This window comes from Epinephelus fuscoguttatus, linkage group LG6 (assembly GCF_011397635.1).
Source record: "Epinephelus fuscoguttatus linkage group LG6, E.fuscoguttatus.final_Chr_v1".
Lineage (NCBI taxonomy): Eukaryota > Metazoa > Chordata > Actinopteri > Perciformes > Serranidae > Epinephelus > Epinephelus fuscoguttatus.
Window position 1 is genome coordinate 3,167,330 of NC_064757.1, and position 12,681 is coordinate 3,180,010.

General features: G+C 37.7%; 1 protein-coding gene across 3 annotated transcripts in view; it reads left to right on the top strand.

The window, feature by feature from the left end:
- Positions 1–11,205, top strand: part of fkbp15b (FKBP prolyl isomerase family member 15b) — a 70,350-nt gene extending 59,145 nt beyond the window's left edge. For all 3 annotated transcript variants that reach the window (XM_049578762.1, XM_049578763.1, XM_049578764.1), the window contains exons 28-29: positions 9,338–9,446; positions 9,625–11,205. In XM_049578762.1, coding sequence (XP_049434719.1) covers positions 9,338–9,446; positions 9,625–9,699 — 184 coding nt within the window. In that variant the 3' untranslated portion in view covers positions 9,700–11,205. The remainder of the gene's footprint in view (positions 1–9,337; positions 9,447–9,624) is intronic.
- The last annotated feature ends 1,476 nt before the right edge of the window (positions 11,206–12,681 follow it).

Here is a 12,681-nt window from a genome sequence, read left to right on the forward strand (position 1 = left end):
CCCGTCCAAGTTTCTTGCGAAATTTTCTAGTTACTAATAACATTTCAGTAATAATATTACAGTTATCCCAACACCAAATAATGAATTACAGTGTTACTTTTGTTATAACCCCACTACTGACTTGAAATACAACAATCATATCAGTGGATTCATCTTGTAATTGTTGAGCTGCAGATAGAAAAGCTTACCTCAAATGGCAGGAAATATTCCCATGACTTTGATTTTGTCAGGAGGAAAGACGATAGGAACACTATTGCTGCAGGTAGTAGTACTAAACTCTTTCCACTGCAAAAACACATCCTCAAACCTCCATTCTGAAACATCTACTATGACCGTTAGCACAACAACATGAAACTCCAGGAAATACACCCTACTAAAGGTGAGCCTTTCTCGGCTGCAGAAGTCAGCTGTACACTGGCTAAACAACCCAAGCTGGATTTTAATGGTGGACATTTGGTGGCTACAAAGAAGCTTGTGGCTGGGTATGTGGTAGATGAAAAGTTTGCTCCACCAGCAGCGTTGTGTCTTTGAGACAGATCCTTGTGAAAATACTGGTCACAGACAATGGAATACCCAACGTAAAAAAACAAACAAACCCCCCCACCCCACCCCCCACCCCCCGCCCACAAACAAACCATTTGCAAGCCATTGAGCCTTAGCTACACTTACTGGCAATTATCCTGAATTATCCACATGTGAAATCTGAATATTGAGGAAATGTGCAATTACCAATTTAATGGTTTGAAATGGAAAAGTAATATAAAGGGTAGTGTTATGAATTACTGTTGGCAGGGAGTCATAAGTAAAGTAAAACTATTACTTTTGAAAGGTTAACAAATAATGAGTAATATATAACATTTTTAGAGTTAGGAGCCAACACTGCACATGTTGTATTTGGCAGTGATATCAGTGAAAAAAAAGTTGGCAGTGAAAAAAAAGCACTTTTATACGGGGCGCATTTGCCCCCATTACTGTTTTAGCTCGTTTCGCGCCTCATTACTGAACCAATTTTAGAACGAGTGGTACCCATGAATCATACGCACACATACACATGAGGAAATAGAGCACAGGTTGAAAAATACCGAAGTTGTCCTTTAAGTCCAGAGTTTTGCCCTTATTGTGTATGAGCTCCGTCACCTGATGTATGTTAGTCCATAGTTATCAAGAACAAAACAGTTATTTAGTCACTTTGTCCTGGGGGTTGTTAACAAGCCTGATATCAGACAGAATTGTGAACTCGTTACTCTCCATTTCCATCCAATCAGTCAGTTTGGTAGGATGGGAAGATTCCAAGGTTTGGACCCAATCAAGCTGACAACATGAATCTTCAAATAATAATAATTATAAATAATAATAATACATTTTATTTATAGAGTGCTTTTCAAGATACTCAAAGACACTTTACATTGGTTAAAAACATACACATATCATTCACACATTAAAAGCCATTTTGAAAAGATGTGTTCTGAGTAGTGATCTGAACTGGAAGAGGTCAGTGCAGTCTCGAATGTGTTTGGGTGTGACTCATAGGTGGAGATGCATTAAGTTTAGTGAATTAACCTACAAGGATGAGAGATAAGTGAGAAAACTTGAAAATGGCTTTTATTATAATTTAAGTGAGACAAAAAATATTGTGTGTAAGCTTCTATAAGTGAGTTTCTTTGTCTGGGTTTTTTCTTTTTTGTTTTTATTCTTTATTTTATTTATTTGTTTTTTTTTTTGTTTGTTTGTTCTGTCCCGCCTCCATGCGTAGTTTTAGTTTAGCCTACGACTGAAAATTAATGTCAGGCAAGATTTTATTTGAATAGACTTTTGGGCTCACTCAAACTATAAGATGAACAATGTAATGATTATTTGTAAAGGTCTTTAGTTATTTTATTTTATTATCAGTACAAAACACTGATAAGTAGGCTCAGACTTCAGAGCAATGGTTAAGATAGGCCTACATGATATTGGAGGAGCAAGCCCACAGAAGGGGTCTTCAAACGAGAGTATGGGCTCATAATTATAGTTCAATTTTTGGTCTATTTGAGGGGATCATTTGCAAAAACGGCTAAACACCATCTCTAAAATGAATAGACCAGCACTAGTTTAATTGATATTCCCTTGAGTTCCCATGAAGGGAAAGAAAAAGAAGGTGAGAAGAAAGAAAAAAAAGAATTAAGGGGTTGTCATGACAAGCCCAACACTAGTTTGAAATTGCCTTGACCGGGAGCAATAAAATATGATTTCAGAAAATATATGTAGACAGACATCGGTTTTTGCAAATGAACCATTCATTTACATTTATAAAATGCCGTCTTAGGATCATACAGTGTAGCTAATAAACTGCCTTATAGAAATATTTATTTTTTAATTTGTTTATCTACTTTTATCTGACTTATTCAATTTGAATGGAACGTTATCAAACATAAATAAATTACTTTCTAAAAGACAAGGGGTAGAGAAAGGCATCTTAGGTTTACTTCTTTAGTCTTGTTCTTGGTCAGTTTTGTTTGTGGGCCTGGAAAGATTGCGCGAAAGGAAAAGATTAATCTACCTATAACATTTTAAAAAATGAAAGATTATGATACAGGAAATTAAAATAACTTCACTAAATGTGAATGGCCTAAATTACCCCATTAAAAAGAAAAAAAGTTTTATTAAGGATGAAGAGAGAGGGAGGAGATGTAATGTTCCTTCAGGAAACACATCTTTCAAAAGAGAAACATAAGAAATTAGAAAGACTGGCAAATGCTCAGGGGTACTCATCCTCTTTTCACTCTGCAAGGAGGGGCATGGCTATACTGATTAAGAATAGCATCCCCTTCTACAGTGAAAAAACTATTGTAGACAAAGATGGGAGATATATACTAGTTAAAGGGAGATTATATCACGCTGAAATAACACTACTAAATGTATATAGGCCACCAGAGCAAGGAACTGATCTTATATCTATAATAATAGACTTGATTATTTTAGAAGCAAAGGGGACATTGGTCATGGGAGAGCATTTAAATCTGGTCATGAATTAGAAACTAGACTGTGAGCACAATGTTAAACATAAAGCAGAGAGGACCTCACAAATTTTAAAAAGAGTAGAATTTGAGATTGGTCTGATAGATCTCTGGAGAAAATTAAATCCTAATAAAAAAGATCATACATATTACTCAACAGCTCATAATAAATACTCTAGACTAGATTACTTTTTTATGTTTAAAACAGATTTAGAAAAGGTAGCAGAATGTCATGTTGGTGCTTTAGAAGCATCAGATCATGCAGTGATATCCATGAAATTAAACTTAGGAATAGAAAAAAGTTCTACAATATAGAGATGTATTAATTCACTGTTGAATGATAGAAGAATAAAATTAGGAAAGTAATAAAACAATATGTAGAGATTAATGATAATGGAGAGGTCTCCCCCATTGTGGTGTGGGATGGGGCCAAAGCAATAATTCGAGGGGAGATGATTATGCTTGCATCACTTAGGGTAAAGGAAAAAGAAAGAGAAAAAAAAAACAATTATTTGAATCCTTAAACATAATTCAAAGTGAACATAAAACGAATACAAATATGCAGACTTTAAATGAAGTAAGACAAATTGGAAAAAAAGTTAGATCAAATTGAATTGGAAAACATTGAAAAAGCATTAACCTTTACTAAACAAAAGTATTATGACAGCGGACCAAAAACACGCAAACTATTAGCATTTTGGTTGAGAAAACAAAGTATAAGAGCAAATGTACCAAAAATAAGGGACAGTAATTTAAAAAATGTATTTAAAAGGACAGAAATAGCAAATGAATTTTTAAAATACTACTAACAGTTATACACTCCAGAGACTCAAGAAACTAATACAGAAAAAATTCAGAAATATTTAGAAACTATAAAACTACCTGAAGTAACAAAAGAGCAAAATATTCAGCTGACAAAACCAATAACAGAGCAGGAACTAGCCGAAACTATAAGAAAAACTAAAAATGATAAATGCCCAGGTTCCGATAGCTTTACAACGGAATTTTACGAAGAGATAACACCACTCCTATGTAAAGTGTTAATTATCGAAGGTGGAGAAAAGCGTGACAGACTAAAAGCTTTTACTAATTAGGAAAAAGAATTACATATAAATATAACAGAGGAAGACTTGACAGATACGTGTACAAATACCTGGAAAACGACAAACTCCTTAGTTTAGAGGGAGTTTTCCTGGAACGTTCAAATGCAATATTTTAAAACGCTTATTATTCAATCAAAATATAATAACAGAAGTACAGAAAGTTGTTGGCATAATCGTGGAGAAAACAAAGCTAATCACTCCCATATATTATATTCATGCCCAGTTCTAAAACAGTTCTGGCCCAAAGTAACAGAGGAAATGGATAATAAATTTCAATGTAACCTTTCCATGACTCCAAAACATATACTCTTAGGGAAACTCCCACATGCATTGCCTCATTCATCAGATGAATACCTTTATAGAATATTAAGAATAACAGCAATTAAACAGATTACTGAAGGCTGAATCCGGTGGCACCACAAATAATAAAATGGAAGGAAACAATCAATGGAATTTATATTATGGAAAGAATAACACATAGGATAAGGAATTTAGGTGATGTTTTTGAGTCAGAATGGGAAAGGATCATAAAGACTGATATAATATGAAAAACAGAAAAACAGACTAGAGTGGTGAGAGTGTCGATATGTGCATGTGTTGGTACATGTATGTATGTGAGGGGAAGCGGTGACTGTATAACCTGCGCTTTTGAATACTGAAATTATTGAAAATTAATTTTGGGTCAGAAACAAATAGTGAAGAGAGTAAACATGATCAAATCTTAAGGACAGAGATGGGGTAGAATGCAATGCCAGGCAAGTTGAAAGAAATATTTGAAGGTAGATATGTATGCGTGTAAGTGAATATACAGTTATATGTAAATGTATGTACATATCTATCTTTATCTTTAAATTCTCTTTTTTAAATATTTTTTTATATTATTATTTTTTATAATTCTTCTTTGACTTCTTTCTTTTTTCTTTTTCTTTTCTTCCTTATTTGCACATATAACAGCATCTATGTTTATGTTGCTATATGACCTTCTAAAATCACTAAATAAAAAGTATCAAAGAAGAATTTGTTTGGGGAGAGTGTTCTGGAGGGAGGGGGGGGCAGCTATGGAGCAGGCCCTGTCGCCCCAGGTTTGGTGCTTGGTCCTGAGTGGTAGAGTCAGTAGGTTGGTGTCAGAGGAGGGGAGACTGCGGGAAGGGGTGTGGCGGTGGAGCAGGTCAGTGAAGTAGGAGGGGGCCTGGTTATGGAGGGCTTTATAAGTGAGGAGAAGGACTTTGAATTGGATGTGTTGTGGGACAGGAAGCCAGTTGAGGTTCTGGAGGACAGGGGTGATGTGATCGTAGGATCGGGAATGGGTGAGCAGACGGGCAGCAGAGTTCTGGAGTACTGGAGTTCATTCAGGAGTTTGGATGGTGTTCCATAAAGAATGCTGTTACAGTAGTCAATTCTGGACGTGATGAAGGCATGGATGAGAGTTTCAGCAGCAGAGGGGGATCACCTACAATGACTACACAGTCAGAGTCTGTGAAGATCATAGACTTCAGTTTAGCAGAGTCATCAGAAAAGTCTGCACAGTATTTAGGTGTCCTGTCCATGTATGTGAATAAAGCATAACATGAGAAATTCATGAGTAGTTTAAAAAAAAGCAAATTTTCCACCAGTGGCCTGCTAGTGCTGAAAAACTTATTAAACAAAATGGCAACTCTATCCCCTCTGCTGATAAAAGTGAAGATGGGAGGAATTGACTCAATAAGAACTGCTGCACTGTTAACTTGATAATTAAATCACTAATCAGCAATGTTAATGCAGTCATCCACATGTTCATGTATTCACACACACACACACACACACACACACAGACACACACACACACACACACACACACACACACACACACACAATTTCACAAACACTTGTCATTGGTACACTCTACTGCAACCAGTCATTAAGTCATTAGCCTCTCTACAACAACCAGTTTATGAGTTAAAAAAGGTGACGTGACAAAATGGTGTGTGTGTGTGTGTGTGTGTGTGTGTGTGTGTGTGTGTCTGTCTGTCTGTCTGTCTGTCTGTCTGTCTGTCTTTGAGCCTGTTTAGACCCTGTATTAACATATGTTTCAGTGATCAAAACACAAGTGGACAGCTGAGACACATCGCCATTCACACCTTTGTCTATCACGTGTCTCCAGCTGACCATAGATTTCGTTACTGCCTATGTCACTTACTATAGCTCAAAGGGCCCAGCACACTGTTACTACATCAATGCTCTTACTAGCATGCTTACTAGTCATGTTAGCAGTTGTGTCAGTACAGCTGGAGATCTCGCTGTCAGCAGATTTCAACATGACTCCTTCTGTAGGACAAAACAGCAGATGGTCACACACAGGGTTCCTACGCAAGTATGGAAAGTATAGAAAATTATGGAAATAAATTTGATCAATTTCCAGGTATTAAAAAGTATGGAAAATGAAAAATAAAGTATGGAAAAATATTTATGTTTCCAGACTCTTACCACTGTTCTAAAATACTGTTTTCTAAAATAGAAAATTAGGTATTTCCAAAAATAATTTAATCAATCCGGATCGTGTTTTATGCCGGGCCAGGCACATTTTGTGTGAGAGCAAACGTCTTAGAAAACATACCGTCCCTTTTACCTGATTGACAAGTGGTATGACCAGTCCGCTACATGCTGCACTATGTAGAGGAGAGGAGAGAGCTCTGTCTTACCTCTTCATAAACTAAAGTCATATTATTTTGCACGACGGACGCTTCATATAATAACATAACAATATAGGCCTACTATTTATGGTGTTATGTCATCGTGTCATTTCTGTCTCTACATGGTCACGCGTTAACAATTCTCCTCTGTTCTCTGTATCGCACACGGCGGAGTTCCGCCACACACACAGGTGAGCACGCTGGAGCGGCTCAGGCCACATTTTCCTGACCAAACCTGACCCGAGCCCGGTGCAGTTTGTCAGCTGACAAAGTTATTGTTATGGACACTGTGTAAATAACCAGCAACAAACGCACAGACAAACAAGTTGCTCGCACAGCAGCGCAGCACGGCACTCTTGGTGCTGAGCTTGTGTTGCGTTCAGGCGTTGTCGTGTAAATAACAACTTCCAGCATTTAAATAGGTCATAACACAAAACAGCAGCATGTCAAGTGACTTTTTACTTTTATTATATTGAATAAAATTTTATTTTCCTAAATCTTGAGACACCTCATATGTAAGCTAGACAGACATTTCACCTGCTCATTACTGTGCACAAATGTACTGTATGTACTTAGTCCTAAAGAGCCTTTCTGGTGCCAGTAGATACATAGAAACATCCCAGCAGGCTGTGCTTTGCAAGCATACAAAAAAGTTTCACGCATGTGAAAATTATTTTTCATGCGTGTGCTTCACCTCCGCTGCTACAACTCCATCCTAGGAGAAACACTGCTGTGTGCGTTTTGTGCAACAGGTGGATGTGGTAGTCTACTGGTAGAGTAGAGAGAGAGCTAAGTAGGGTTGAAGTAGAGTAGAGCAGGGCAGAGAGATGGAAGCAAAATATATTAAACCCGGTGTTAATACAGCAGAACTAGAGAGAGGGGTGAAAAATAAATAGAGGTGGGCATGGCTCAAGTAGGGCACAAAATTATAGACTGACAACGATTGACAAAGATTGCCACTGCCCCCCGACTTCGGGCAAGTAGATCTCTGACCAACTTGCCCAACCGGGCAAGTGAAAAAAAAAACTGTAGCGTTGAACCCTGCATCGCCAACATAGGGGACAAGGCGATTCTGAGCCACATGAAAGGAAAAAACACAGATGTCTCGTTACTGCATCGCTTGCACCCAGAGTCCCAACCTTTTTGCCTCAGCCCAGACATTGAACTTACCTGAGTTTTTATTTGCATGCCATTATGGTACTTGGCTACAATTGCCTATTAAGAATAATTAAATATGATGTGAAATATGATACACTGATATATTTACTCAGATGTTGCATATTCTCTAAAAAAAACAAAAAAAAAAAACACACAGAAGTCTGGAAATTAGGGTATGGAAAAGTATGGAATTTTGAAGTTCCAAATGTGTAGGAACCCTGCGACACAACACGTCATCCAGCTCATCATATAATGGGCAAGTTATAGTGCAGTAGCCTCTTGCCACCAACAAAACCACCATGGCCAGCACTGATGGTGTTGTCCTTGGCAGGGAAGCATCGAGACACATGAGTGGTTGCATTACAAAAGATACATGGTCAAATGCATCACAGGCCGCCTCAGTAAGTGACTTGAGTGGTTGGATCACAATGCATCTTAGTGGTCGTTTACACAGCAAAGAATCGTAATATTTTTGTGTGGCAATGTATTATCATTAAACAGTGTGAAGTATATATATTTTTTTATTGTATAAAGTATTAATATTATGAATACAAATTCAACTCTAGATAGCCTACTTGAATAATAAAACCCAGTTTTTTCAGTCCACTACATACGTTTTGCTACAAAAAAATGATTGAAGATGACAGACTGAAAACTTTATCTTATTAAATAAAACAGATGTTGACAAAGTTTTCTTTCGGGGACATGATTTACATTTAAAAAAAGATAAATAAGAGTCTATCAAAAAAAAAATTATCGCAATACTCAGCATATTGCAGCACTTTAAAAATCACAATAATATTGCATTGTGACGTAAGTTTCGTGATTATATAATACTGTAAAGCGTCTGGTGTTTTCCACCCCTAAAAGTTTGCTCATGCTAAATGAATCTGTTTAGAGGTTATGCCCAAATCATTCATTTATGAGATGCATATTATATTCATATTGCTATTTTTAACGTTTTAAAAATGGTTGAAAATTTTTCAAAATAGTTTGCTTGCAACAGCAGTATTGAAGAACTGAAATTTGAAAACTTTGCAAACTGTACTGAGAGGAGCTGAAACCAATAGCTGGTGGGAATGAAAAGAATAAATAATAAAAACTTTTGGTGTGCTTTGGAATAAATAACATAACCTGTAAGCTGTTTGTATTTAGGTGTTTGTGTCTCTAGGCATCAATAAGAAGTCATTTTTATTTGTAGACTTGGTCACATTTCAGATGTAGTCTTGAAGGCCATTGAGCAGATTTCATTTAACTTGACTACAGTTGTAACATATGTATGCATGTATTCTTGCAGACTAACTGCCTGTCTGAGATGTTGTTTCGTGCTTGCTTCAAATTAAATTTTTTTATTTGCTGTCTTTTTGTATATCTGCTCCCTCCCCCCACTCTTTCTCTGCTATTCTTTCAGTCTGGCTGGGGCAATGGGTGAGGTAAATGGAGAGGAGCCATTTTTCCAGATCACAACTCCTGTCAAACCCCCCACAGCACCCAGTGAGGAGGAAGAGGAGGATGAGATGGTGAGGAAGGATCTGTAGATCCCCTCCATGACCCCTTTTCTGTTTTGGTTCAATGTTGTCAGTCAGTGATGTTTTATCACTACATCACTACTTAAAAAGGATGACATTCCGCTCTTTATCACCGTCAATACAACACTGATCCACAGCATTCATGTATCATCTGTCTCCTTGTGTCCAGAGCTTGAAGGGGCGTCCCCCCCCTGCCCCTCTTTTCGGTGATGATGATGAGGATGATCTGGACTGGCTAAACTGAGGTGGAACCAGAATAATAAGAGTCAGCATCTTCATTTTAACACTAAAAACAGGCGCAAGGTGCTTCACCAGCTGTCTCTGCCTGGAGGAGTCAGAGCACTCTATATGACGAGAGAGGCCTGTGCTGATGAACTGGACTGGACGGAGAAGTCTCTTCATCTCTGTGCTGTCCTGCTGACTCCCAGCTGCTGCCACAGCTACAACTCCAGGCTCTGATTTGGTTTGAAATACAGGACTGAAATTCACAGAGGAATCAGTACTTTTAACTAATTTTGTGACATCAATGTAATTTAATCCCAGATTTATACATGGCACTGTAGCAGATGAGTTTGTTCAATCAGCAGTAACTGTCTTATTTTAATTAGCTTGCTGCTTTAAGAATAGAACTTTTACACAGTTTTGCTAACCTGAAATTAAGTGCAGAAAATAAATGACATGGAAAATGTGGCCTTTATCACTGTTCTTGGTGTGTCGGATCAGTTTTGTCTGTAGTGGTTTATATTTTTTCTAATCGTTTAGCTCTAATCGCTTTTAGTCTCATTAGATATTTCAGAAACCTTTGACAGATAATATGGGCACTTGTATATAAAATTATCCTTAAATACTGTATGTTGAATTTGATGTCTATCTTTTCATTATTATGTTTTTGTTTATCAGTGGTTATTAATTAGTTTATATAATATACAGTATGTTTTTATGTGGAGGAGGACTGCTAGAGACCAGCAGGGGGTGCTCGAGACCCCAGTGAAACTACACTGTTGCCAAGCAACAGAAGTGTGCTAGGCAGCCATCAGCTGTACCAGATAGCATAAAGAGCTGCATGCATATATATATATATATACAGTGGTGATCAAATTAGAGAACAATTTATGAACACTTGATTTTTCAGAAATAATGTAAACTTCATTGCGCAAAAGGAATTTTTGTTGTGGCTATACCATGCTACTAACCAGGGCACTTCAACAAAAAAAACAACAACTTTATTTTGTGGAAAACATTGATCAAAATTAGAGAACAGCTATGACTGTAGCATGGAGAAAGATTACAACTAAAATTCCTGAAGGTTACAACAGTCAACAATTAGTAGGAAGTGTACAGGCCCTTGCTTTGAATGACTTCAGCACATCTGCGGCCACAGGACATCACTAGTCTCTCACACTGCTCTGATGTGATTTTGGTCCCCTCTTCTTCCAGTGTCCTCCACAGTTCGGTGACTGTAGTAGGTTTCTTAGCCAACTTGTTGCCAAGGATTTTCCAGAGGTTTTCTATTGGGTTTAGATCAGGACTCTGGGCTGGCCATTTCATTATTTCGATGTTTTCAGCTTCAATGAACTGCTTTACCCATTTTGTATGGAGCTACATTTGTTTCTTTATTATTCAATCAAACAGAGTAGGTTTTTCAATCAAAAAAAAAAAAGATTTGAGAGCAAAAGTATCAATATTGCAATCAAAAAATATTTTATTGCAAGTAAAAAATTACTGATTAATAAAATGAAAATCCAAAAGTTTTGTTTGCAAATCCTGAAGTTTTGTTTGTGAGTCTTTTTTTTTTTTTTTTTTTTTTTTTGGCGATTGCAAGCCATAAAGTTTTGTGAGTAAAAAGTTGAACCTGGTGGGCGGGGCCTAAACTGAAAGCTGTAAGACACGTCTCTATTGGCCAGTCTCAATCAGCTTGCAAAGCAACATGGGAGTTCTGTAGTTCACGGGGTATTCAGTGCAGCAGCTGTGGCAAAAAATCAGTGAGCAGGTATGTTTACTTGGAACATGGCACTCTTAAATACTTGATTCTGATTGATCAATCAACAAAATTCTGCGGTGTTTGTTCATTGAGGTATCACCGCTGCTCTGCTGCTCCGTTGCTAGGGACACCATAGCAACGGCCTTAGACTGAGGAGCATCAAAATCAGTTAACGTTAACCCCATAGCAATGGCCGAATTTTGAATCAATAACCCACCAAACATCTGATGGCGATTGGACGGGGTCATCCCTATGTTTCCAGGGTTCTGTGTTTCCCGGGTTCTATGTTCCCCACTTAACCCTGCAAAAAAGCTTCTATGTTCCCTGCTTACACAAAAAGGGTTCTAAGTTTCCCGCAACATAGAACCCAGGAAACATAGAACCTTTTTTCCAGGGTTAAGTGGGGAACATAGAACCCTGGAAACATAGATACGCTCCCGATTGGACCGCCACATCAGGTCCATATCGCGTCGGTCAGTCCAGGACTGTATCTGTACGTCTACATGACCTCCATAATAGGTTGTGCATCTGAACGTTGATATGACGTTCAGTATTTGAACGCTGTAGTCAATTTTTTTCTGCTCACCACATGAAATTTTAAAACAGCCTCTGTAATCAAACCTTAACACGTGGACTCCCAATACATTTGATGTGTGTGTGTGTGTGTGTGTGTGAGTGTGTGCGTGCATGCGTGCAGTATTAGCACAGCGGCAACGGTTGCCACCTGCTGGGTGTTCTGCACAAGCGCGAACCCGCCAAATTTGAATTTACGTAGCCATTATAGTTTATTATTAGCTGCCTGCAGTTGGTCGGAGTCGCAGACACAGACAGAGAGAGAGGTTGAATTGATCGGTAAGTAGCTATATTTAGCACATTACCTTTTATTTTATGTTAGGAATACAAATCTTTTTAACGTGTACTTTTCCTGTGTACTTTTACTGTGTTCATGATTGTCGTCTGAGAATATCTCCAGCTGTGCTTTTAGTTCGGGCCAATTTCAAAGACCGTTATTGTCACAACCGAATAAAGGACCTGAACCCAAATGCACAACTCGAGAGGCAAAGTACAAAATCAAAGTATTAAACACAAAATGAAAATCACTCTCGAAAGAGGAAAAACCTACACTAAATCTAAGAACAAAAAATGATCCAGGAAATAAATGCTAGACTAAAAAACAAACAGAAAATCACTGAGGCTGAACTATCACTATGAAAAAACAAAGAGAAAATCACTCTACTGAGGCTG